Source organism: Neopsephotus bourkii, unplaced genomic scaffold (genome assembly GCF_033783945.1).
Source record: "Neopsephotus bourkii isolate Nb327-2 ecotype Australia unplaced genomic scaffold, CSIRO-AGI_Nbou_v1 NB_1825, whole genome shotgun sequence".
NCBI classification, from domain to species: domain Eukaryota; kingdom Metazoa; phylum Chordata; class Aves; order Psittaciformes; family Psittacidae; genus Neopsephotus; species Neopsephotus bourkii.
The window spans coordinates 9,742,373-9,766,483 of NW_026902298.1; the positions used below are offsets into that span (position 1 = coordinate 9,742,373).

Genomic DNA, 24,111 nt, shown 5'->3' on the forward strand with positions numbered 1-24,111 from the left:
CATCTTCAGCAAGCTGCATGAATGTTTTCAACACTTCTAAAATGAGCTCTATCAGATACTGCATGCAGAAGTGTCGAAAAGTCATGAGCTGTTCTAATTGGCTTGAGCATCATAATTATTGCACTTGAAGTTGCCATTGAGGAGTTAATCACCAACGAACTCTGCTATTGTGGCAGTGACACTTGGACACCATTAAATAATGACTCTTAATTAATGACTAGATTAGACCAAAAGTAAATGTGTATTATCCGTTTAAAGGTTTTGCAGTATATTTTCAGTTACAAAACTGATTAAAATGCTTTTGTGTATTTTTAAATGTTAAGCATGATTTTACAAAAAAAAAAATCACAAGCATGTTACATATAGCAATCCTTTTCTGTAAAGTTTTAATTACTTTTGGATCCTACCTGAGAGATTCTGCCATCCGCCTTAAGTCTTCATTTTGCTGCTTTAACCGTTCAAGTTTAGCAAGTATCTTGGATAATTCACGACTAGAGTGATCTGGGTGCTCACTGTCTCGTACCAGGTGTCCACCAATATAAAAGAGTAAAGTTCCCCAAGCAAAGAGGATGAGCATGATCCAACGCCAGGAACCAGTCCATGGCCGCATTTTCAGAAGTTCAATTCACTCCAGAACTGCTTCTGCTCACAAAATGACGAACATTTTAAGTCCTTATACTGTACAAAAGTGGACAATTCCAGTTCCTTGCTTCACCACATTGTACCAGAGAAAAATTACTCTCAGTCTTTGCCTTACTGCAACTCCTTAGAGATGATCCTTATGGGTCTGCACATAGAAAGCATTAATATCACATCATTCTTCACTTATATTCTGTGAAAAGAATGAAAAAAAGAAATGACAATTCTGATATATAAAAATATATTGAACTGCAACTAAGACAAAAGTCTTGCCATTAACAATCAGGAATAATGCTAAACAATGCTACTACTTTCTGTCAAGTGGAAAAAGAATAAAGCTTTTAGCTTTCCACAAAAAATATGCGGAGTTCATGAATGAACCGTATAAAGAATATGCAATTAATTCTGTGTTTGAAATGGCCAGAAGAAATGTTACGTTTTATAAGACAAATATTGACCAATTTGAGTTTCATTTCACACATTAAAACAATTTAAAAAACATTTTGTGATAAACTTAATAGTCTCCTTTAGAATCACCACCGAGCTTTCATTCAATTACAAATACATCTTCGTTTTTTTCCACTTTTATGAACTTTCTTCTCCATTTTTATCATGGCTCCCACCCTATAACAGAAGAGTTATGGCCATTCTGACAATATATTCTACTGTTTGCAAGTAGATTGGCCTAACAGCAGCTGTAATATCAATTAAGCAATGTGCAAGCACTGCAGAGTGCAAGCAGTAATTTCTAAACAAATCCATTTATAGCCTACCCTTAAATTTACAGTCACCTCTGAAATGCCCATTTAAAAATAAACCCAAAATTGTATTTCTTGCTTAAAATTGCAAGACAACACTTCACTCTTTACTGTTCCATTGCATTTGCTAAAACAGATTAGAAGACTAAAAACTGAAGAGGTAGAAAAGAGGGAGCTTTCAAGTAGAATGTATAGCATTCTGGTATATATTTGAAATTGAGGCATGAGTTTAGAAACCTGGTTTTCAGGAACATTCTTCTTCCCCTTTAAAACCATCAATCCCATCTTGACAAGTGTGATTACTAAAACTATATAAATGCAAAAAAATACTCAAAAGGCAAAATCTTCTCTCATCTAAAGATACTGCACCATTTAAAAAAATTGCAAAATCACCTCACCACACCTCATTTTGTACCTGGCAAAACATCATTTAATGAGTGAAAGAACATCCTCATTTAGAACTGATGTGAAGATCTAACTGATCAGCATATCCAAAATCTTAAGTACTTCTCACCTCTTTTCCTCTTTCTCTGTAACTTTTCTACCTTTTGTAAAAGGCACATATGTGCTCTTTACACTCCATTTCCAAAATAACCTATATTTCCAATTCTCAAATCTGTAAATCCACCATTTTTTTTCTCTGAGATTCTATCCACATCCACCTTCTCCCAAATTATTATTCTCTGTTTAATCCTTTTTTCATCTTCTTTTTCATTTCAGTTAGGCTTTTTATTCTGTTCCAACTCATTTCAAGTTTAGAGAATAGAGTTTCCAACTTGCAATAGCTTCCAAATTCACCCAGTCATGGAGATATGCCTGGTGCATGCACTTCCAGATAGGAAAATTCTAACATAGTATTAAAATACTGAAAACATCTCTTGTTATCTTTCAGAAGGGCTTTTGTATGTTTGAAAGAGGCAGAAAAATTCCACTTAGGATTAGCAACAGGGTACACAAGATAAACTATTTGAAATTGAGTATTACTAATTAAATGGAAAACATTTGTAGTAACTCTCAGGCTTTTCCATCTAACGTATCTGTGACAAGGCAAGCATAAGCAGATCAATTTTCTTTGAAAGTAATGGCAGAATCCCACACAAGGAGTATGCCATTTTCTACAGATCTCTAGGAAAGCTACATATAGCTTTTGCTTTAGCTTGGCAAAAGTGTGGGATTGCCTTCAGGAAGACAGTGGTTTCTTCATCAACCTTTGCAGATCTCAGTACAAGTTAAAAGAATCCATATTATATGAGACAGACTAAACCACTGCCAACCCCCCCAGAGAACTGCTGCTCTAAGAGAAGCAAGCCTAGTTACTTGAAGAAATGATTAACATAAAAAACCCCATGGACTGACATTTAAGATTTAAGTATTCTTAACATCTCTGCTACCATCACCCAGAAAATGGTTGATGTGGTTGCAACATGCTAAGTGAAATCACAAGTCTCTGAAGGCAGGAGAAATAAAATATAGAAGGTGTCTTCAAATATTCCTCTACTGATTAGCTAAATATTATACTGGTAAATGTAATGAGAATAAACAGATGCTACAGACATCATAAAATTACTGCTTAAGAGAAAAGCTACTATGAAAAAACTTTTGACTTAAGCAGTTTGCAGAGCCTAGATCAGAGAGTTTCTGCTACAGGACCACTTTATAGCAGTCTGCATAATATACACAGACATGATTTCCTTCAAGGAGCAACAAAGTAAAAAAGCTCTCTATGACTGTGATTAATTTCAAGAAGAGGAACTGTTTTAAAAGAGAAGGGGACTTCATGCAACCTGGAAAGATAATGGTCTTAATTCAAACAACTATTACAATTAGCAAAGAAAGTATTCTTTCAAAAAGTTATAAGCATGCTCAAATGATTAGATAAATTCCGGTATATCAAAGAGAAAAAATACTGGAGACTCCAGGGTCAACAAATGAGAAGAGTATGTGAGAACTGTTTAGAATACTTTGCAAGCAAAATACTGACTTCCATTTTTTCAATCTGTTTTTCATAACACAGGCACTTAGGTAGACTCACAGATCAGGTGCCTTCTTTATAAGAGGAAGCATCGGTGTGTCTCAAACAGCATTAGTAGAACAGGCTATCAAACAAATCCACTAAATTAATATAACAAATTGTCAGGAACAGATGGTATTCTTCCAACAGTTCTAAAGAAGTTAATGCAATAGTTTAATTATTAAGAGTAGCATGTAACCTCTCACTTATAATCACCTTGTAGCAAAGGAAGAGAAAATGAAAACTGCAAACTGAATTCTCTGCAAGGGCTACAACAGGGATCCCTGCAACTACAGGCCAGACAGAAATAATATTCCTGTCAGGCACACTGGCAGAAATAATCAGATGAAATAAAACTGCAGACATAAGGATGAATGTAATCAAAATCAAAAAAAGTACTACCACGGCTCTTGGAAAGAGAAACTGTGTCTCATAAACTTATTAAAGTTCTTTTGAAGATGTGAACAAACACACAGGCAAGACAGAACCAGTTCCAATGCTACGCAGTTGACCTAGTTGAGTGTGGATTTCCAAATGGCATTCAACAAGGTCCTCAAAGTATTTCAAAGAAACTAAGATGCATGGAAGAAGAAAGTTCATCATGTGAGTCACCACTCCATTAGAAGAAGCTTACAATAAGACTAAGCAATCAGTTGAAGTGGAAAGAATGATCATGGACTTCACTGGGACTCATCACAGAGCTCATACAGTTTAATATATTCATAACTGATTTGGAAAACAAGGTGAAAAGTAAGGTAATAAGCTTTGCATACAGAGAATAAAAGCTGATAGCAATGAACTGAAGGACATCAAGACACTGCCTAATGAAGAAATGAAATGTAAGATTAAAATTCACTTTATATCAGTGTGGAGTTGTGTATAGATGACTTTTGAACCATTACCCATCAGGAATGGACTTCAGCTGTCATAGATAATTTGATAAAACGTCAGCTCAGCATTGGGCAAAAAGCAACCAGGTCCTCTCAGGTTTAAACAACAAAAAAATCGCAAAAATCATTAATGGCATAAGAAAATAAATGGCACAATCAATCATCTGTTATTACTTCTAGTACATGGGAACAACAAGTAAAACTTCCTGGATTGAAGAGTTTCAAAACAAAATCAGGTATCTATCTCTCAAAACATGCAATTCCAGCATGAAGCTCATTTTGATCAAACACTATAGGTGTCAGAAGTTTACATTTCAAAGAAGATTAAAATTTTCATCAAAGGCTACCCACAAAGATAGCACCCAACATTCTCAGAATCCCAAGTCACATATTGTTAGAAACTGGAGGATGTACCAGGGTAGTATTACCATAGTTTCCTGGTTCTTGCAGTTTTCCCTAGACATCTAATACAAGTAAGTCTTGGATATACATTGGGCTAGATAAGCCTTTGATCTGATACGGTGCAAATATTTCTACGAATTTAAAATGTTAAACAAACACTATTTTAAGAGTTATTAAAGATTTTATGCTATCAAACACAAAGAGACCACATTTTAAAAGGGCTAACAATCCTACATTTACTTTATAAAAAGACATTTTAGAACTCATTATTAATAAAAAAGTAACTTTTTGAGTGTTCGGTTTAAAAGGATACACAGAAACTCAGGCAGAAGAAATACCAGACAGTCTTTCAAAGGAAGAAAATGGAATGATAACTCCATCAAGTACTTGACTGTGTTTGAGGATAAGATTGGTTAAGTACTTCTGGCTCTCAAGAGCTTATAAAATTTGCAAGTGCATATAGGGAGGAAAAACCTTTGTTATTTATGTCCCTGTACATCCTGAACAATTAATGGTGTGATTATTTTCAAGTACATTGTTCTTGTAGCACCTTCATTCTGCTTTTATATATATGACTGCAAAGTACTGACAGTTCGAATTTAACATTCTTTAATAGCAAACCTGTTCATACTTCCTGATAATAAATAATATTATGTCTAAATCAGTTAATGATCTTACTATTTTAAAGAACACAGAGTTCTACAACTGCTCTGAAGAATATTTTATAGTATGCAAAAGATCTGATTCCTATGAAGCTCTGATGATATCACTGTTCTTTTTATATGTTAGGACACAGTATAGCTGTGCCAAACTATCAGAATAAATAGGAAGAACATTCTGAACTAACATTGCACAGTCAGCCTGTATGTCAAATGTGGTGTGTCTAATTATACATGAGTTCTAGCTGATCTTAACTACTGGCTTTGTACTGTAATGTGCCTTTTGTACTTTTTCTTCCATTTCATACTGATCAGGGAATGCAAAATGTCAAAGTATTTCAGTATTTCAAGGTCCTTACAAGACTTTTAAATAAATTGAACTATAATAAATAAAACAGTAGCAAAAATCAAAGAACAAATAGGGAAACAAAAATGAAAAACTATCACATTTTTAAAACTGTTCAATTTCTACAGCTTGTATCAGATTTCTGAAAGACCTCCACATGCAGATGTATACCACAGATACCTGCCTGACAGAAAGTCAAGATTTAATGTCAATATTTATCCTTTTTTGATTTTATAGCTCTTCATGAGTTTTCATATTGTAATCTAAGCTCAGGACTGCAAGACTGAAAGTACAAGTCTGAAGTTAAGAAAAAAGAGCAGCAGCAATCCACAAACCCAGTAATTCAAACCTGAGATTAAGCATTACATATATAGTCATTAGCATCTTCCGATCATAGGATTATAGAATCACAGAACAGTTGAGGTTGGAAAGGACCTTAAGATCATCTAGTTCCAGGCTCACACTAGATAACTGAATATCAAAATAAGAGCCCACCAAACCTAAAGGTGTGGAGAGAGCAGTACCAATAAATATAATTTACTAAGCAGGAAATAGGAAAATATCTGAGCAACAGTGTTGTTATTAAATTATGGTATTATACAGTGAAGATCCTTTATCTAAGTCTACTGTGTTACATTTCCTCTACCAAAGGAAGCCATCTTTTTTAATTTACTAGTTATCTCCTGAGATTTACCATGATTTCTTGTCATACATTTACTGGATTTACCCATAACCTTGCATTTTCCAGTGCATAAGCACATCAAAACATAATATATTGACATCTAGCTAACCAGCATTTTTTTCCCTGTAATTTTAGATTAGTGTTTGCCTCTATTCTAGGGGATTCTGAGAATGATTAAAACATCACCTTCTAAAAAATCTTAATATGGTATCTCTTTTATCTCTTTGAAAGAGCATACCCTGGGTGTTTGGGGTGAACAGGACTGTATTCCTCTGTTCTTCCCAACAGCTCGTAGAATTATCTTTACAGCCATCTTTCAAGCTAATTTTAATTTTCAGAGGACTTCAATCTGATCTCTCAGGGAAATCACCTCTTATGAATAAGTACCCAGCTACCCACATAAATCCCTGTCACAGCACTGATGTAGGTGCTAAGTGTTAAAGACAAAGCTCAGCAGAAGCAACAGCATACAACAGGACAGTGGCATAAGAAGCTTTAATGCCAGTATTAGTATGGGGCTTGAGACCATCAGTATGGGGCTGGAGATGCCACAGTGAAATTGGTAAACTTCAGGGATTCCCGAATGACGATTGTAAAGACACAGTGTTTAGCCATTGTGAAATAAAGCAGTTTGGACTTGCATAAGCAGGAGAAAATCTTCCACATATGAATGCAAAGGGTCTCCTGGTTCCATATGAGACTGAAGATGAGGAGACTATACACAGCTGTGAAGCCATCTCAAAATAATGAGAAACAAATATATATTGATGGCAATCCACACCAAGGCTTTTCGTATTTAAACGTAGGAGTTTTCTGGCACTCCTTATAAATTGATTTGTTATTTTAAACTCCTGTTTCAGCTACTAAAGAAATTAAACCGGCATCAGAAAAAAGTTGCGTAGAATAACAACAAAGTAATGTTAAAAGCAAATGCTAAACTGAATGCAAAGTAAGCTATTTTTCAGGTTTAATTTAATCCTGTAGCTCTTCTATAAAAGGTCAATACAAAATATGCAGTATCATTCAATGAAGCAAAAAAAGTTCTGATAGGTACTTGCTGTTATAAATCATTAGGAATACACAATCCCTAATGCTTCAGTTGAACAGAAAATAATGCTGTGAGAAAGGAAGTCAAATTAAAATTTATTTGCTGCTAAATGCATAGCACAGAAAATATGTTTCATTTCACTTATTTATTTAGACCCCATTAAAGAGAAGACAGAATATTTACATAAAAATAAGGATCTGCTTCAATGCCTTAATCAGGAAATCAAATTGTGCATACTACACATGCACGCCACAACTGATTGGAAGCACACAAAAATGTTTTGTTGTCAAATTAACAGGGAAGATTTGGTTAAAAACCATAGCTTAGATGCAACACAATGCAGTGTTTACAAAATGACTAAAAGAAACCGTAAAGAGAACATTAACTTAATTAAAATTGTAATTAAAAAAAGAGACTGAAGTATAACTCCAAATTCATCAGGAGAAATAATGTGCATCCATGTTGAAGTTACTTTGCTATAGGAATGAATCAATGAAAAAATGAATATTCACTATCTTTCCTCACCTTGTTCCATAATGCCTTCTGGTTATTTTAAAGCTTTAAAATATACTCACAAATCAGAAACTTGAACAGGCGAATACCATCATTTCAAGGACATCTTGCATGACTTAAGTAAGTTCCTTATTAAATTATTATTCCCACCATGCTTTCAGTAACAAATTCAGTGATGGAATGGAGAATTTCTCAGTGTCTATTTCAGCATGCTGTTCAGAATTATGGCCCCAGAATAGTGTTATGGTTTTTCTTGGCAATGTACAGTTTCAAGTTATTTTCAGTTCAAGATTCAGTTCAAAGCAAGCTAAGCAAGTCTACTTTTGGCTCAACCACCTACTGACCTAGATTCACTCAAAAAACAAAGTGTACCTTATGTAAGCCAAAAAGAAAACAAATTACTCATGAAGGAGTCTTTAGCAGTAGCGATGTATGACTTTCATACATCAATATAGCTAATATAAACAGCATTATATTTAATGGCATTTATATCACCTACAATTCTTTTTTCATAGTATGAAACATGAAATTCACTCCACTGTCAAAGGCTATCACAATGACTTATCGTTAAGTGTGGACCACCCAAAAAGCAAGTTACACTGGATGTACAACTTGGATTGAACCTTCCCATCACCATCAGTTTTGATTAAAAGTAAGGAACTTAAGTTAGTATTTTTAAGATTTCACTTACTACAATGATCTTCTCAGGAAAGCACGCTACTGTAAGGAATGTTAACCTGCTGTGCTAGAATAAAAACCCAAACGAAAAAAAATAACTTCCACAATTCCAGGTCCCATGTAACAGTGATCTCATCCTCTTGACAAAGGATTAGAGCTTGAAGAAATAATGCTTTTAGAATACGAAAATAAAAATTAGGACAAAAGGACAAAAAAAAAAACAAAACAACCCACAACAACTAAATGTCTCTGTAGTGAAACCTTAAACTAACAATAGCGTGTGCGCCTTTAACATAGTAGAATAAACCAAACTGTTCTAACTTACCAACACAGAGAGAAAGGCATGTTTGGTTGATGGGGATAGAAACATCATGGGACTGATAACAACTAAGGAGACAGTAAATAAGATCAAGGATGCCAGCCTTCAAGACAGCAGAGTGGCATCCAGAATGCAGTGAGACTGGAACAGAACAGAAGCAAGGATATACCAACTGCTAACTCAGCATTAGGAAAGAATGGAATGTTTTGGTTGAGACAGAGACAGGAACGTTTGGTTGATGGGGGTAGGAACATCACGGGACTAAGAACAACTAAGGAGACAGTAAATAAGACCAAGGATGCCAGCCTTCAAGACAGCAGAGTGGTGCCTAGTGTCGAGTGAGACTGGAACAGAACAGAAGCAAGGACATACCAACTGCTAACTCGGCATTAGGACCTTGCATGCTTGCACAAGCACTGAGGTCATTCAGTAAACACAGTGAGGAAGACTATCGACGACCACCAAAGACCCCCACTTAGCAAGAAAGCACATGCATAATTAGGATGCAAATATTATAATCAGTTCCTGGGAAAGCTATGAATATGCATGAATATGCTAAATATATAGCCACTGTCAACAAGTATTGCATGCGCTCACCTTTGCAAAATGATTCATTTGTATGCCCGGCGCTGCCATAAAGAATGCTGCTTTCTAAAACTCCAAACTGAGTCTTAGAGAGTTTCTCTGACCAACTTTTACAATAACAGTAGCATTTGATGCAAATAAGCAGAACTTGCAGATATTATTAACAGTGTACACAAGGCATTCTTTACGAAAGCTTATACATTATTTGATTAATTGAACACACACTTGGAACTGGATGATCTTAAGGTCCTTTCCAACCTAAACCATTCTGTGATTCATAATCTGAACTAGGTCATATGTGCAAGATTTCTTCAGTCAAATGCTATGTCCTATTATTTCAGGTAACTGTGCCATAGAACCCTCTAAGCTTCACCTAACAACAACAAAAAAAGATGGATTTCCTTTTTTCCCAATTATTGAAAAGCTGCTTAAAAACTCACCATTTCAATGCTTAAAAATTAAATTCATACGTTGCTAATTTATACTTGTGTTTTCTTGAACTAGTATAAACTCAGTTTAGAGAGCCCGGTTACTGCCCTATTTTGTCAGAATACAGAAAGCAGCCTTGCACCTTCCCACACTTTCATGCTAGTCTGAGTCTTATATGCTAACTTAGAAGCACTTGACTGTGAGAGGCTTACAAATTCTCCGTATCTTGCACCAGCTCCCATTCTGATTAAGTCTTTTAGGAAAATCATGAATCAGAATAATGTACATAACACACAAGGTGCTGCCGGTGTCTGGTCTGAAACAAAGACTTGTTTTTCTCTCTTGGACCCGCTTTCTATGATAGGACTGGGTTTCTAGGACTGGATGTGTCTTTTTCTTAATCACATTACTCTGGCAGTCCAGCAACCATTTTGCAAGGACATAATAGCTCCAGTTCTTTTTGCACCTTCATCTCTTCAAACTGATATGCTCCCATCTTATATACAGAAATTCTGATTTTAATCCTTTAGTGTTATTATACTTTATCCCATTCTACCGCTCCAGCATCCCAAGTAAAAAGCTCTTCCACATTTTTTCTGACCCCCATTATAACACTACTTCGTGACCTAAATTTTGTTATAATCTATTATCTTTTTATGACATTGTCACTACTGAAAATGCCCAAGATGAATAACAGATGTAATCCACTGCACTAATGGTGTCTCTACTGCAGCCTAAAACTCTTCCTCACATCGCAATTTCCCACCACTTCATCCCTTCAGCTACTTCCTTTTCTAATGAATGGCTCTACTTGTTGCCCATATTTTCTCTAACTCAATATACAATTTTCTATGTGCCAAGAAAATGCTGAAAGGAAGTCTGGGAACAGAGTTTCTTCCCAGACTACATTCCATTAGGAAATTTACTTCCCTTCACTGAAACAGTTAATAAGCAAACCTAGACTAAGCGAACAATCTTTGGCAAACCCATGTTGCATTTATCTCATCTTCCTTTTTCATCTAGCTCTATTTTGTTAATTGTCTTTTCTTTCAATATTTGTCCCCATGCTTTGCATACTATTGTGTTCAAGCCACAGCTAGTAATTATTTCTAATTCTAGCATTCATCTACGCTAATCCCAAGAGACTCCATCCAATTTAGTTCCAAAGCTTTTAGAATATTGATGGTAAACAATTTAGAAAGCATTCCATTCATCCATAACTTTTTAATTACCTTTATTAATATACAAATTATATACATTATTTTCTTCAACCAGAGAACTGAAATTCATTCATGGAACATGTATTAATGTTTGTGTTATGGAAGTATCCAAACTGAAGTTCCTTTAGTTTTCTATTTGAGTTCGCTGTTTTCAGATATATAGTTTCATTTTTCTATCCATAAAAACTATCAATTCCCCAGTTTTTCTGGAACAAGGACATAAATTTTGTAGTATTCCACAGGTATATTTAACTATTGTGCCAACTTACTTTTTCTTAACTTCTGTTCACATGTATTACAAAATGTGAGATACATAATCATGAGACTTGCTTACTATTTACTCCTACATCCACACCTCCATCTTCACTACTGTTACTCCAAGAGCTTAATTTTTTGTCTGTATGGATTGATCAGAGCAATTTGGGTGATTTTTCTCTTCATATACTTCATATAATTTTACATAAATAAATATGATCTCCTCATCTGATATAATCAGCAGATTATTCTCAAATTAAACATTCTCTTAATAGAATTTGCCACCCTTTTCAATTTCATTGCAAGTGGAGATTTATTCAGTACTGAAGCCTTCATATACTATAATTTTGGCTCTTCATCACAGAAAACTCCCTGGCAGGAAGAGACAGTACTAGGGGACTTCCTTCACTATGCACAAGCTACAGGCCCACTCACTTCGTTTGGTTAGGAAACAAAATGAAACCAATAAGAACAAACTTAGGAGACAGATGCAATGTTATTTATCCTTCCTGAAATGTGGTTAGAGAGACTGTTACTGAATGTGGAAGCCTGATGATTTTTCACACTTACAAAGCTTATGAAGAAGGTAAATTGCCAGCAGTGAGGAACTAAAGCTAGATTCTAAGAGAAAGATTATCAACTTGAGAAGAGTCAATTTAGAATTCATTTAGAAGTAACAGCAGAATGCGTATTATAAATACAGAAAAGAAATTCAAAACAGGGAAAAAATGAACCCTAAAAGATCCTGGGATTATTTCTGAGTTTCTAGTGTGTATTCAAAATGCTCAGCTGAGCAATGCAAAGACTTTTTCCAACGTAACTGCATTAAAAACATAGCTGAAAATACCTTTCCAGAGTTTTAAGAAGAAAACAGCTTCAGAGAGAAAAGAAGAGGAAGAAATAGATGAACATTGAGAATGTCCAGGAAGCAATCTTGTGCCAAATTATTGTTCTTTTAGGAAGTCAAAACACAAGGATTGCTTGTACAGAGGTAGTTGCTCTTTATAACTAATTTTACCCTACAATCGTAGGTAGTGATTGCAACCAAAATAAAGTCAGCAAGAGAAGATGAATACATGTAGATTATAAACTAGAACAGTCTAGGCAGGTTAGTGAAGTCTCCATCTCTGGAGACTGGATACAGACCTGAGCAACCTGCTCCAGCTGACCCTGCTTTAAGCAATGGGGTTGGACTAGACCATCTCCAGAGATACATTCCAAAGTATCAGCTATTTTGTGACTCTGAAATAAGAGAACTCCTCAAGAATTTAATTTAAACAGCACTTCTGACAGCTTTTGCTGTGGGGAATAGAAAAGCAAAAATCTAAAATGCGTTAACATCCAACTATACAATGTATATTATCTTTCACAGAAATAGGGATACATTTTAAGTATCATAACCTCACAACAAATCTCAAGAACAGCTTACCCTCTCCGTGACTGCAGGAAACAAAACACAGTTGCATCATTGGCTTGGAGGTTAACAAGTAATTCCACTAGTCCAGCAACCAGTGAAATTAGTAACTGTTTAAAAGAAAAATGAAGGTCTCTTTAGTTTCATATTCAAACAGAAGTGCTTCACATTCTATAAGAACATCTTCCTTTTGATTTTTCCCTTGCATCCTAACACTGAGAAAGAATCTAATTCATCTTAAAATATCACATTTTCTACATTTTATTTAACTCATTATGGATTTTCCACAAAGATCAATTACTTAAACAGAGTATTTTTAACTAACATCTTTCATTATACTTAGATTAGATAGAAGGTAATCTAATGTGCAATCAAAGAATTAAAGACTATTTTAGGCCCTGTATTGATCTAGTAACTTGTACAAGGCAGTCTCACCAGACGCTAGTTTTACTGATATTTGTCAACCCCAAAATAATGTTTGAAGTAGAATTTATTAATATTTGCAGATACTATCACACTTGCAGATGAAACATGCTATATATTTGGAATGCAAGGTATAAATCTGCATAATCAATTAAAGCAATTCAGGTTTTTAGCACTTTTGTCAAATAATTCTTTCCCCATCTCTAAGCATTACCCTTGTACAAAACACCAGTCAAAACTTTGAAATGGGGGGAAAAATATCAGGGATGGAATACTTATTTTTAACACTTTTTAAAATTAAGAATATTTATCAGTATTATTTTATTATATATAATAGATATTATATCTATAATATTATATCTAGAGATATTGAGACAACATAACCCAAATAAGTGGAATAGCCTTTTAAATTAGTTCCATAGCTGAAGAATACCATTCTCCAACTTTCAAAAAAAATCTTGCAATCTTGCAAATAAAGATCAGCTCTCTTCATCTATTCTTGACCTAAAAAAGTAATCCAGCTCTCCTAACAAAATTCTTCTATGTTCATTTTAGTATTTCTTAGAGACAACACACATACTGTTCCAAGCCTTGCCTTTTGTGAAATCTAGTGACACCTTCAGATACGTATAGCTTCGTATTTTTTAGAGGTACCTTCCATTCCTTTTTACAGTACTGGGGGGCAGGAAGCATTCTGCTTGTTTGTTCAGAATCATTTTAATGCTTCTTTAAGTTGAATAGGTCAGGCAGAGAAAGAGAAAAATCGGCATTCCTTGGAGATATCCTGACCATGATCAGGTCTGGGAGGTTCAAGAAACTATAAAGTATGGCAGGCAAGAAAATCCCAGTACAAGAGCTTGCAGCTCAAGCACACAAATTGCAGTAAGGAGTAGGGAGTGGACTACCTGACCTTATACATAACAGGGAAAGCTTCCAGCAGATCACAGGGCACTGTGCACTTCTCAGCTTAAATCACTGAATTAATAGTAACCACTGGAAGTAATCAGTGGAAGTAACAGTATACTCACAATAACAATGTGGTAGGAAAAAAGGTGTTAGGAAAAAATGTTTTTCTCTGTCTTCCCTATTCACTGAGGTTGCAATACTTAAAATGTTAATTATCATAAGTGTTAGCCTAATAAAACTTGGCACTTTTTTAATTAAAAAAAAAAAAAAAAAAAAAAAAAAAGAACGTTTAGTCTCCTTTCAGGAGCTATTTTATAAGGAAAAAGCCTAGGCAGAAACACATCAAAATAATGGCCAATGAACGGTCCCATGCCCCCGCAGTTATTAAATTTACTTCTATTAAAAAAAAGAGCACTGCAGAACAAAGTTACAAAGTTAAGTATTACTACTGATCATACTTTAACCATATAGCTTCTGGTGAGAGACCAGAGGGAAAAAAAAAAAAGACCAAAAAACACCCACAACTTAAGTGATTCAAATATCACAGACCAGACACGCTCAAAATGATGAACAAACATCCAGTGGTTCAGAGAGATCCAAACCCACAGCACTTGGGTTTTTACTGAAGATAAACACAGAGCACTGACCTTGGAACACTTTCACAGGAGTGAAAACTAACACAGACCTAATCAGAAGTTAGAACTTTTTTAAACTGATAACATTTTGACTTCAACAATACAAACATATGGTAATTATACATAATATAAAAATACTAAGCACTCCTTTGTTTTAGATATAGGGCAATAAATACAAGTGCTTATAATTTTTGTAGCATTACATTACAAAGCTTAAAAAAAGATACAATATTTTCTATTTTTTTGACATCTGAAGCAATTTTAAACAAAAGAGGGAATTGTACCTTGAAAGGCAAAGAGCAGCTTACTTGTCAAATACATGCAAGCTTTCCTGTCAAACACTTAGACAAAAAGTGACTGGTGATTTTTAGTTTTGGAAAGATAAAAGAATTAACTGCAAAAACAATATACTCCTCCATGGACTACATGGACTCATTTTAATAAGCAATGGATAAAATAGTCTTCAGCTTTATAGTTCCTTTTAACTATTAAGATATTAACCAGAAACACAGTAAAGTGATATCACCTTTTGTCTTATACAGACTAATCAAAAGAGAAAAATTACCTTGGCAAATGAACAGGACAATTATATAAGAGTGAAGGTTTATTTATCCTCATTTACTTACTGTATTGACTCCATGCAATCCTAATCTAATATAGCCACAGTCGAGAACAAATAATACAAATTCAAGCATCAACTCTAACATCAAGCATGATCTTCCCCCAGAGTAGTAAGTTAATTATCTACTGCTAGCCCTTGCAGAAACCTCATTCCGAAAGAAAACAGAAGAGTGGAAACCTGCAGAAGCAATGCAGTAAAAGAACAGAGTATGGAAGATAGCAGGACATAACACGTTAAAAAAGAAAGGATTTCTGACATTGCATTGCTTCTTACACTTGCAAGGCATAACAAAATCCAGCGATTAGGAGTTTAACCTAGATAAATTCAGCTCATGAGGAAAGGGAAAGGAATTCTTAAACCTGTTAAGTGTCTAACAGCTAAAGGAATCGGCCATTGAGACAGACGATTTAATGAGGTAATGGATTCTCGGTTGCACACTCTTACAAGAAGTAGTAGTTCAATCAAGAGGTTGAAAAGAATTGCGCTTTCTGCCCTGCATTAGATGAGAGCTGATGAACAGAAATAGCCTGTCCTTTTCTTAAAAGAATTTAGAACTTATTATGACCTTATTAGAGCACCAAACTTAATACCCCTAATTCTGTGGAATACTTCTGGAGATCAGTAATAAAGAACAGAGAAGACTCATCTTCTTAGTTCTTCAAGCCACATACTAAAATCTTAACATGGTCAGTATCCACACAGCATATCACATACCCTGAAAAGACAAAGTGCTCAGAATCCTCCCTGAACAAAACTTGGTGGAATATCCAGCCAAAATTCACTGCTGCTGGCTGACTTGGTTCAGGAGCTGGGGTTTTATATTAACCAACAGTCACTGCATCAGCGTGACCCCACTACTGGACACACTGTGATTCTAAAATGTGAGTTACATTTAAAGTGCATGTAAGCTATAGATTTACCATCACTTCTCTAGAAGAATGCACACCAAAGCATTTTGGCACGACCTAGTTAAAATGTATTCAAACATACTTACTGATCTTGCTAATCATTCAGACAACCTTTCAGATACAATGGCCAAACTTCTTTTTTCCCTTAAACCCACAAAAAAGGCTGATTTAAAATGAAGCTTTCCAAATTTTATCAGATATTTCTCTTTAAATTAAGCTGAACTTACTAGAAGCTTAAAGAAGGAAACTGCTAATTTGTTAACGTCACTTAGAACACATAAAGTTAACAACTTTTCTACTTCATGTGGTTGCAGAGCCCAGAAATTCACAAAGTAGAAATGTTTCCACTCCCACAGGCTAGGATGTTACTTTGTTCCATAGTTCTGCATCAGAATCCAAATTTATTAGAATCAGACATACAAGTGGTTTTGTTTCTCTGCTTTTCTGGGACCAAAGCATGGCTGCCACTTCTGAATGGGGCAAAAAAAGATGGACAACCTCCAGCTAACATTTGATCTTTCCATTCTTCTTGGTGCTGAAGCTCTCCACTAAATCTTCTTTTCAACCAGCTTACCCATGTCATTCCTTAATGGCTGCAAACATCAGAAGCAAGATCAGGTCTTTCTTCTGGCTGGCATCAAAGCAACATTCAAAATCTAATAACCAAGAAGATACCATCAACCCGCTCACCACTCAGCTGGATCTTTATAAATCAAGATGAAAAACCAGCAGGAGAGAACTGCTGAGTTTGTAATAGTTACAAAAAAATGTATGACACTTTGCAGCCATAAGAAAACTGGAATGCTATTTGCAAACAGGATTATGTTATTTGCAAACACAAAGCATAGTCAAGGCTATAGTATTCAGTAGCTGGGGAACAAAAAATAGTGTCACAGAACTGAACTAAAAGCCTTCCTTTTCACACATGGGAGGCTTGGAGACTGGGTGATTTGACAACCTAGTAACAGAAATGCCAGAATACAGTTTTGAGTGGGCCCCATTAGAGAAAGAATGTCTGAAGTATTCATTATCTAAATAATCATACTCGCTTTGTATCACCATTTTCTAATTTAAATTGAACTGTGTTTTCTGCAGTGCTTTTATTAGAACAAGACAAATTTTACTGAAGATTGTAAATACTAATATTGCCATACGATGAGGAGGTATCTGCGTTAATTTTAATTCCACTGTGCCACAATATATAAATATCATAACCTGTAAAAATTCCCCTTGGCAATTTAATTTTCTTTTATACACTATTCTGTTTTCATAGATAAAACCCTTCTACTTTAAGACACTTCGGCACTTTCTACTTTACATACTACAAAGCACGATAAAGAGATCTAATAGGCTAATTCAAGTATGGGAACCAATTTATGTGCATTAGCATACAGGTTCATGCTGTCTAATTTACACCAATTTACAGCTTTCACAGAGCTCCATGCCACCAAAACTTGATTGCTTCCTGTATCTGATCTTCACCATCACCACGGCTCACGTGAACTGCTGATCCAAGATCTATTCTTTTACTTAAAAATGAAGGAACTGAAAAACTCTAAGTGCTTTGTACAGTACTAAGGCTATGAATAAAACAGGATTGTGAAAGTTGCAAGACAAAACCTCGCATAAAGCTGCCAACAGCTTTTCCTCTTAAAACTGGTACGACATATTAAGAAAAATGACTGACAAGTTTAAAATTTACTGAGTTTAAACCATCTTTAAATGCATTAGCTTTCTGTTTAACTCCTTTTATGTCAAGTGTTAAGATTACACTGTTGATCATAATTTCTATATTTATTTATAAGTATCACTAATTCATAAATTTGATGTCAAACCATGGTGTGTTTATCAGTCTTCACTGTGAGCTATTTTCTTTATTATGCAAGATCGGGGTTGTGTGTGTGTCTGTAGGAGTATTCATGTGTGTTTCTATTTATCAATAGAAACAAAAGGAAGTTGCTTGAATTTTTTAACAAAGAATATTTTAATTGATCGTACTTTTAGAATGTTCACTTTATAACTTTTTCATATAAAGTTCATAATTCTTAAAACAACATGAATACCACATAGTAAAAAAGGAATTAAAGGCTAAATTTGCATATTTTCTCACATGTAATTCTAGTGAAATCCCATTCCTGTATTTCAGATTAGTAATAAGAAATATAATGCAGGGTTTGAAATATTCTTTTTTGAAAAGCCAAACACTAGAAAAAAACTAAAATCACGTGGTTTTCTTCCTATTTCCTAGGCAAGCTTGCAATACTAGCCACAAAGCCTTTAATTTCATAGAATTATTGCATATATTTGGGAGAAAAACAGTATTTTCTGTTGCAGTGAACACTTTAATAAGGATGTGACTATACCACGGCCAGCTGCTCCTATGCTTAGCAGTCCTCTATTAGTATCACAATTCCTTGAACTTGCAAGTTCGGCTTTTCCCATCAACTCCCTTTTATACCAGCTATTATCTTCTTGTTCATAATTTCAGTGTAAGGGGGATTTTAGCCCTTCGCCTAAACTTCCTTTATCCCTGAATAGTTCAGTCTAAGTCTAGCAACTATATCATGAGGTAGAGCTCTCCGTGGTCCTGAGCAGCCTCCTGTGGAAGTCACAGCCCTGCTAACTCTCACTCTTGAAAGAGTCTGGCAAAAGCCCAGCCACATAATAAACCCAGCACCAGTCTGACGGATTCTTGTTTCAGCAAAGGGAACCTCAGAAAAGAACAACTGAAAAAGGTAAAGGGGAGTCCACAGGAAGGGAAAAATCCCCTACAACTATCAATCAAGGAAACAATGAAATAAGTTTACTACCTCCATTTGAAAATTACAGACTTACAATTAAAACTAATGTCTCAAACATTATGTACATACTCTTCATCAGGGACGGTAGCAGTAAGAGAAGGGGTGTTCTGGGTTTAGCAGTAGCAGTCAATTTTTCTCCTTCTTGGTAGCTGGTGCAGTGCTGTGTTTTAACTTTCAGCCTGGGAACAACACTGATAACATTGATGTTTTCAGTTGTTGCTCAGTAATGTTTAGTCTGACCAAGGACTTTGTGAGTCTCATGCTCTGCCAGGGAGGAGGGGAAGCCGGGAGGAAGCAGAGACAGGACACCTGACCCAAGCTAGCCGAAGAGGTATTCCATACCACAGCACGTCATGCTGGGGGGGGAGGGGGGGGGGCAAATGGGAGTTACCCGGAAGGACACGGAGCCTTTGGGGTTGGACTCATTTTCGGTGGGTGATATTGTATTCTCTTCCCTTGTTATTTCCCTTATCATTATTATCACTGGTAGTAGCAGTAGTGATCTGTGTTATACCTTAGTTACTGGACTGCTCTTATCTCAACCCGTGGGAGTTACATCCTTTCGATTCTCCTCCCCATGCCTGCAGGAGTGGGGAAAGGGGGGAAAGAAAGAGGGAGGAAAAGGGGGGGAGTGAGTGAACGAGCTGTCTGGCTGGGCTTAAACCACGACAAGGGGCAATGGTTTAAAATTGAAAAAGGGGAAGTTCAGGTCAGATATAAGGAAGTTCTTTACTGTGAGGGTGAGGCACTAGCACAGGTTGCCCAAAGAAGTGGGAAATGGTCTAGGGGTGAGGCACCCCTGCCCAAGGCAGGAGGCGTTGAAACTAGATGATCTTAAGGTCCTTTCTAACCCTAACTTTCTATAATTCTATGATTATCTACCCTGAGGCAATCAGGTGAAGTACTAGTTTTTGAAGTTGGTTTTGCCATTATCAGAAGATTTCAGACAGAGAGATGCACTGAACAGACTTCTAAAGACCTCAAGCAACTCCATCTTCCGCTCACAAGTCAAGGGGCAATAAGAAGGAGGAAAATTTTGAGACAGAAATGGTTCCATAAATCTGATAGTAGATGATACCAACATCATTCTTAAATGGGGATTAAGTTTTTTATGACAGGGATTCTAAAGGACAGAAGAAGGCAAGTTATAACCATGAGGCATTAAAATACCACCCTTTTAAGATAACAAGCTGTTTAACGCTATTGAAGGCTCTATGGTGACCTGACTGCTAAGTGCAAAGACAGAGGATTTTATAAGGAAGCTAGAAAGCCTTTGAGAAAATGCAGGGAAGGAGCTGGTGACTTCAACTCCACACCCACTCCCAGAAACAACACAGAACATAGCAGAAAAGAACTCCTTGGAGTACAACTTAAACTGCTTTCTAAAAGATTATAATGACCCATATTTTGCTCTCAGTGACACGTATTAAACCAAGCAGAGAGGTAACTGTGAAGCTTAATTGGAAGATACTAAATTGGTAGCATGAAATCCTTGAGAAGCAAATTCTTACATGCATAAAAGCTACAGCAAAACTTTTTAAAAGGACAACAGAACTAAAAGACTTGACAGAGATTCTGTAGGGCCAAATGAATTTTCAGTTTTAACAGCACAACTTAAATACAGGACCACAGCAGGAAAGCTAAATTAAGTACATACATTAGCAGTTACTAGAAAGGAACTGAAATTGATCCATATGTTGAAATCTTCACAAAGATTACCAAAGAATTTTTTGAAAATTAAAATGACAGTAAAACGACCAAAAACAAATAATGAGGAGTAAACTGTGAAAACTTTGTCCACATACCTATTCTAATGGAACTCAAGTAACACAAAACCATTAAGAGTTTCACAGTATCTTATCACTTATGGTTCCATAACAAGGAAAGAGAGTATGACCATCAGTTTTTCAAAACAGCTCTAAGACCTGAGAAACAACAGATCAGTAAACACAACTGCTGTATCAGGTTAATAATAGAAACCACAATACACACCAGAAGTAACAGGGGCATGGATCAACACCAGGTACTGGGAAGTGATCAGCATTGGTTTTGTGAGGGAATTCATGACGCAGAAGGTGACTAAATTTTATGAACAGTTAAATTAGCATGAAATTAAGGAAGACCTGGTTGATGTCACATATTTGGATTCTCAGAAGGCACTATTACATTGTGAAACTGTCATTAAAATGTGGTGGGTTTTTTTGTTGTCTAGGGTTTTTTTAATGGGTGTGTTAAAAAATAGACTTAAAAATTCTTGCTAGAAATATACACCCATGGATATTATACTCTCACTGTGTTAGAAGGACCCAGGTTCTGGAAGCTCAGAGAGTAAGCTAGAAGGAGCATGGCAGCTTGCTTCCACTCCTTCCACAGATAACTGCTACTGGCATTTCAGGACAGGAAAGTGTTTCAGACAAAACCTGAGATTAAGTTTATTTTACAACTGACTTTTTCTGTTTAGATCTTACATAGCCATAGTCATTGCTGAAAAAATCTATCCAGACAAGTGGAAAACAAAAGCGAAGGAAATTGCAGCAAATTACAGTAAAACAACACTGCCATAGAATTCAGCCCATTTTGATACAGTTTTGGTACAATTCTTAAGTCTTTAAGATAGCAAATACAATGATCACGAACTTCACCAAAGTTAGGAATTGTAACAATTTCTTTCACATTATTCTTTTTCATAAAAGCAGCAGCAAACCATAGAAAGCAAGAAGCCAGAACGCAGCTTTGTAAAAACAGATGAAGATGAGGGGACATCCTACAGCCTAAGCATTTCCACAGAAGAAACATGAAAGTTGTTTGGATGGTAAAATAAAACACAAAACATAACTTACCTGTAGTTACAAAATGGCTTATTTGTAATAGTTTGTTTCTTGTAAGCCCTGGTACTTAGAAGAAACATTTTGTCTGACAACTTTGCTCTAATTAGAGATTCATCATAGCAAATTGATTGAAAAATCTCAATGATTCATTTTGCAAATACCATGAAATTACTATGCTCTTCTATGAAATAATAGGGCATTACTGGGACAAACACACTTAAGGGCTCCAAAAAGCAGGCTATTCAGGAAGCAAAATCAAAGAAAATTTGTAATTGTTTATTTCCAATTAGTAGTTTCCAAAAAAATTGTATCATTTGAAACACAGAAACAATCTGAGAACATTAAAGTACTACAGAAAATATACTGAGTGCTTGAGACATTGCCATTTCTTCCTAAACAGTGGTCAGCTGTAAAATGTCCTTTCTGTAGGCATGCAGTCCCTTGCAGATACATCAAACACTTCTGTTCATCACAATAAAATCAGCATACATTCAAACTGATGTCATGTTTGAGCACGAAGGGTGGATTAGCTGGCCTCTTGACTTACAAGAGCTAAACTTCTTTTTATGTGATTTTTATATCCTAATGTGACCTGTGCATGTGAGCGCTATGTGTTCATGCCTTAATTTACAAATCACAACATTTCATGTGTACATTTCCTATTCTTTAATAGTAAAGCCTGCATAGGCAGACTGCACTTTTCAAAATGATGTAATAAATAAAACTGTGCTCACAGGGTGTCACATGCTGCTACTGGTATCATTCAGTCCTTCTGTATTCAAAGGATTTATTGTTCCCGCTTTGCACCCCCAACTTAGATCCCAATCCTGCAACTGGCATTCACAGAAGCATCCACTCATAACTGAAGTGTCAGCTTCAATTACTATACAAGTATTCTCAGAAACTAACAAAGCAGAATCCCTGACTACCTATGAAATGTGATTTCACACATTTTAACTGGTCTGAGTTATTTCTTTTCAGAATGATATTCAGTCACCAATTTGCAGAAGACCTATTCATATTTCCTTTTGTATTAAAATGTTTTTGTGTAAGTGATGTCAATAAATAAACTATTTATTAAATTCACTTACCAGGGGCAGGAACCACAGATTACAAACATCACATTCTCAGTGCAATAGTGCCTGAGTTTTGTAATCATGTTATATAGAGTAAAAGATTGAGATTGCCAAAACATCAAAACCCACAGGCTTCATTCAGAATTTCAGTAATCATAAAGCATTACATTTCAAGTCTGTCAGGGGAGAATAAATAGATTAAGACACTAAAACTTGTTTTCAAAGTTCAGGGAACACTATAAGCTTTAGATTCTAAAAATTCTTAATGTCTGCTGTTTAAATATCCCAGCAGCGCAGTACATAAACAAACAGAAACTGTTCAGTACACAAATAACACTGACAAAGTGGTAACTGATTTTCTCCCCACTCTTCGTGCATCTCTGCAATTTTAACAATACTACCAACATAACAAGCACTGGGATCCTTTCTAAAGATTGAAATTTTCAGATATACCAGCTCTCCAACAGCTTTTGCCCTCTGCAGATACAGACTTTATAAAGACTCAATCAAAATTCTAACTGAATCGTATTTTATGTCCTTCTTGTTCTCAGTCTCCTAATGTTGTAAACATCAACTTGTAAAGATATCAGAATCAAAATATCTATGCGTTTTGTTACAGTATCTCAGATGCAATTCCAATTCTGCCTCTTTTGCTCGTCGTTTATTCAAACTTGAATAAACCTGGACCACATACATCTCCTGTTTTCATAAAGGCACCAACTTGAAAAGAAATGGAATGCTAATTTGAATAATTTGTTCTGCAAAAAAGAGTTTTATAGTTTCTTATGCCACCTTTTCAGGTGTAAATTAATACCACATAAATGACTTCATGACTGTTAGTAGCTGCCATTGCATTTATTTGGAATAGAATCTTAGCCTTTCCCTTTATCTACTTAAGCACACTGTACGGCAAAAAGAACACTCACACTGAATTTCTTTCAATGTCGCTATTTCTTGGCTGCTTCTTTTTAAACCGTAAAAGTTTCTCTAGGAAAAATGCTCTATGCAATAATGGATGGAAGAGAAACTACATATACTGAGTTTACCTGACTGTGATTTGCATA

At 35.5% G+C, this 24,111-nt stretch overlaps 1 protein-coding gene across 2 annotated transcripts in view; it reads right to left on the reverse strand.

The window, feature by feature from the left end:
* The window catches only part of FUT8 (fucosyltransferase 8), a 119,539-nt gene that overhangs the window by 59,417 nt on the left and 36,011 nt on the right, over positions 1-24,111 (reverse strand). For both annotated transcript variants that reach the window (XM_061343785.1, XM_061343784.1), the window contains exon 3: positions 408-832. In XM_061343785.1, coding sequence (XP_061199769.1) covers positions 408-610 — 203 coding nt within the window. In that variant the 5' untranslated portion in view covers positions 611-832. The remainder of the gene's footprint in view (positions 1-407; positions 833-24,111) is intronic.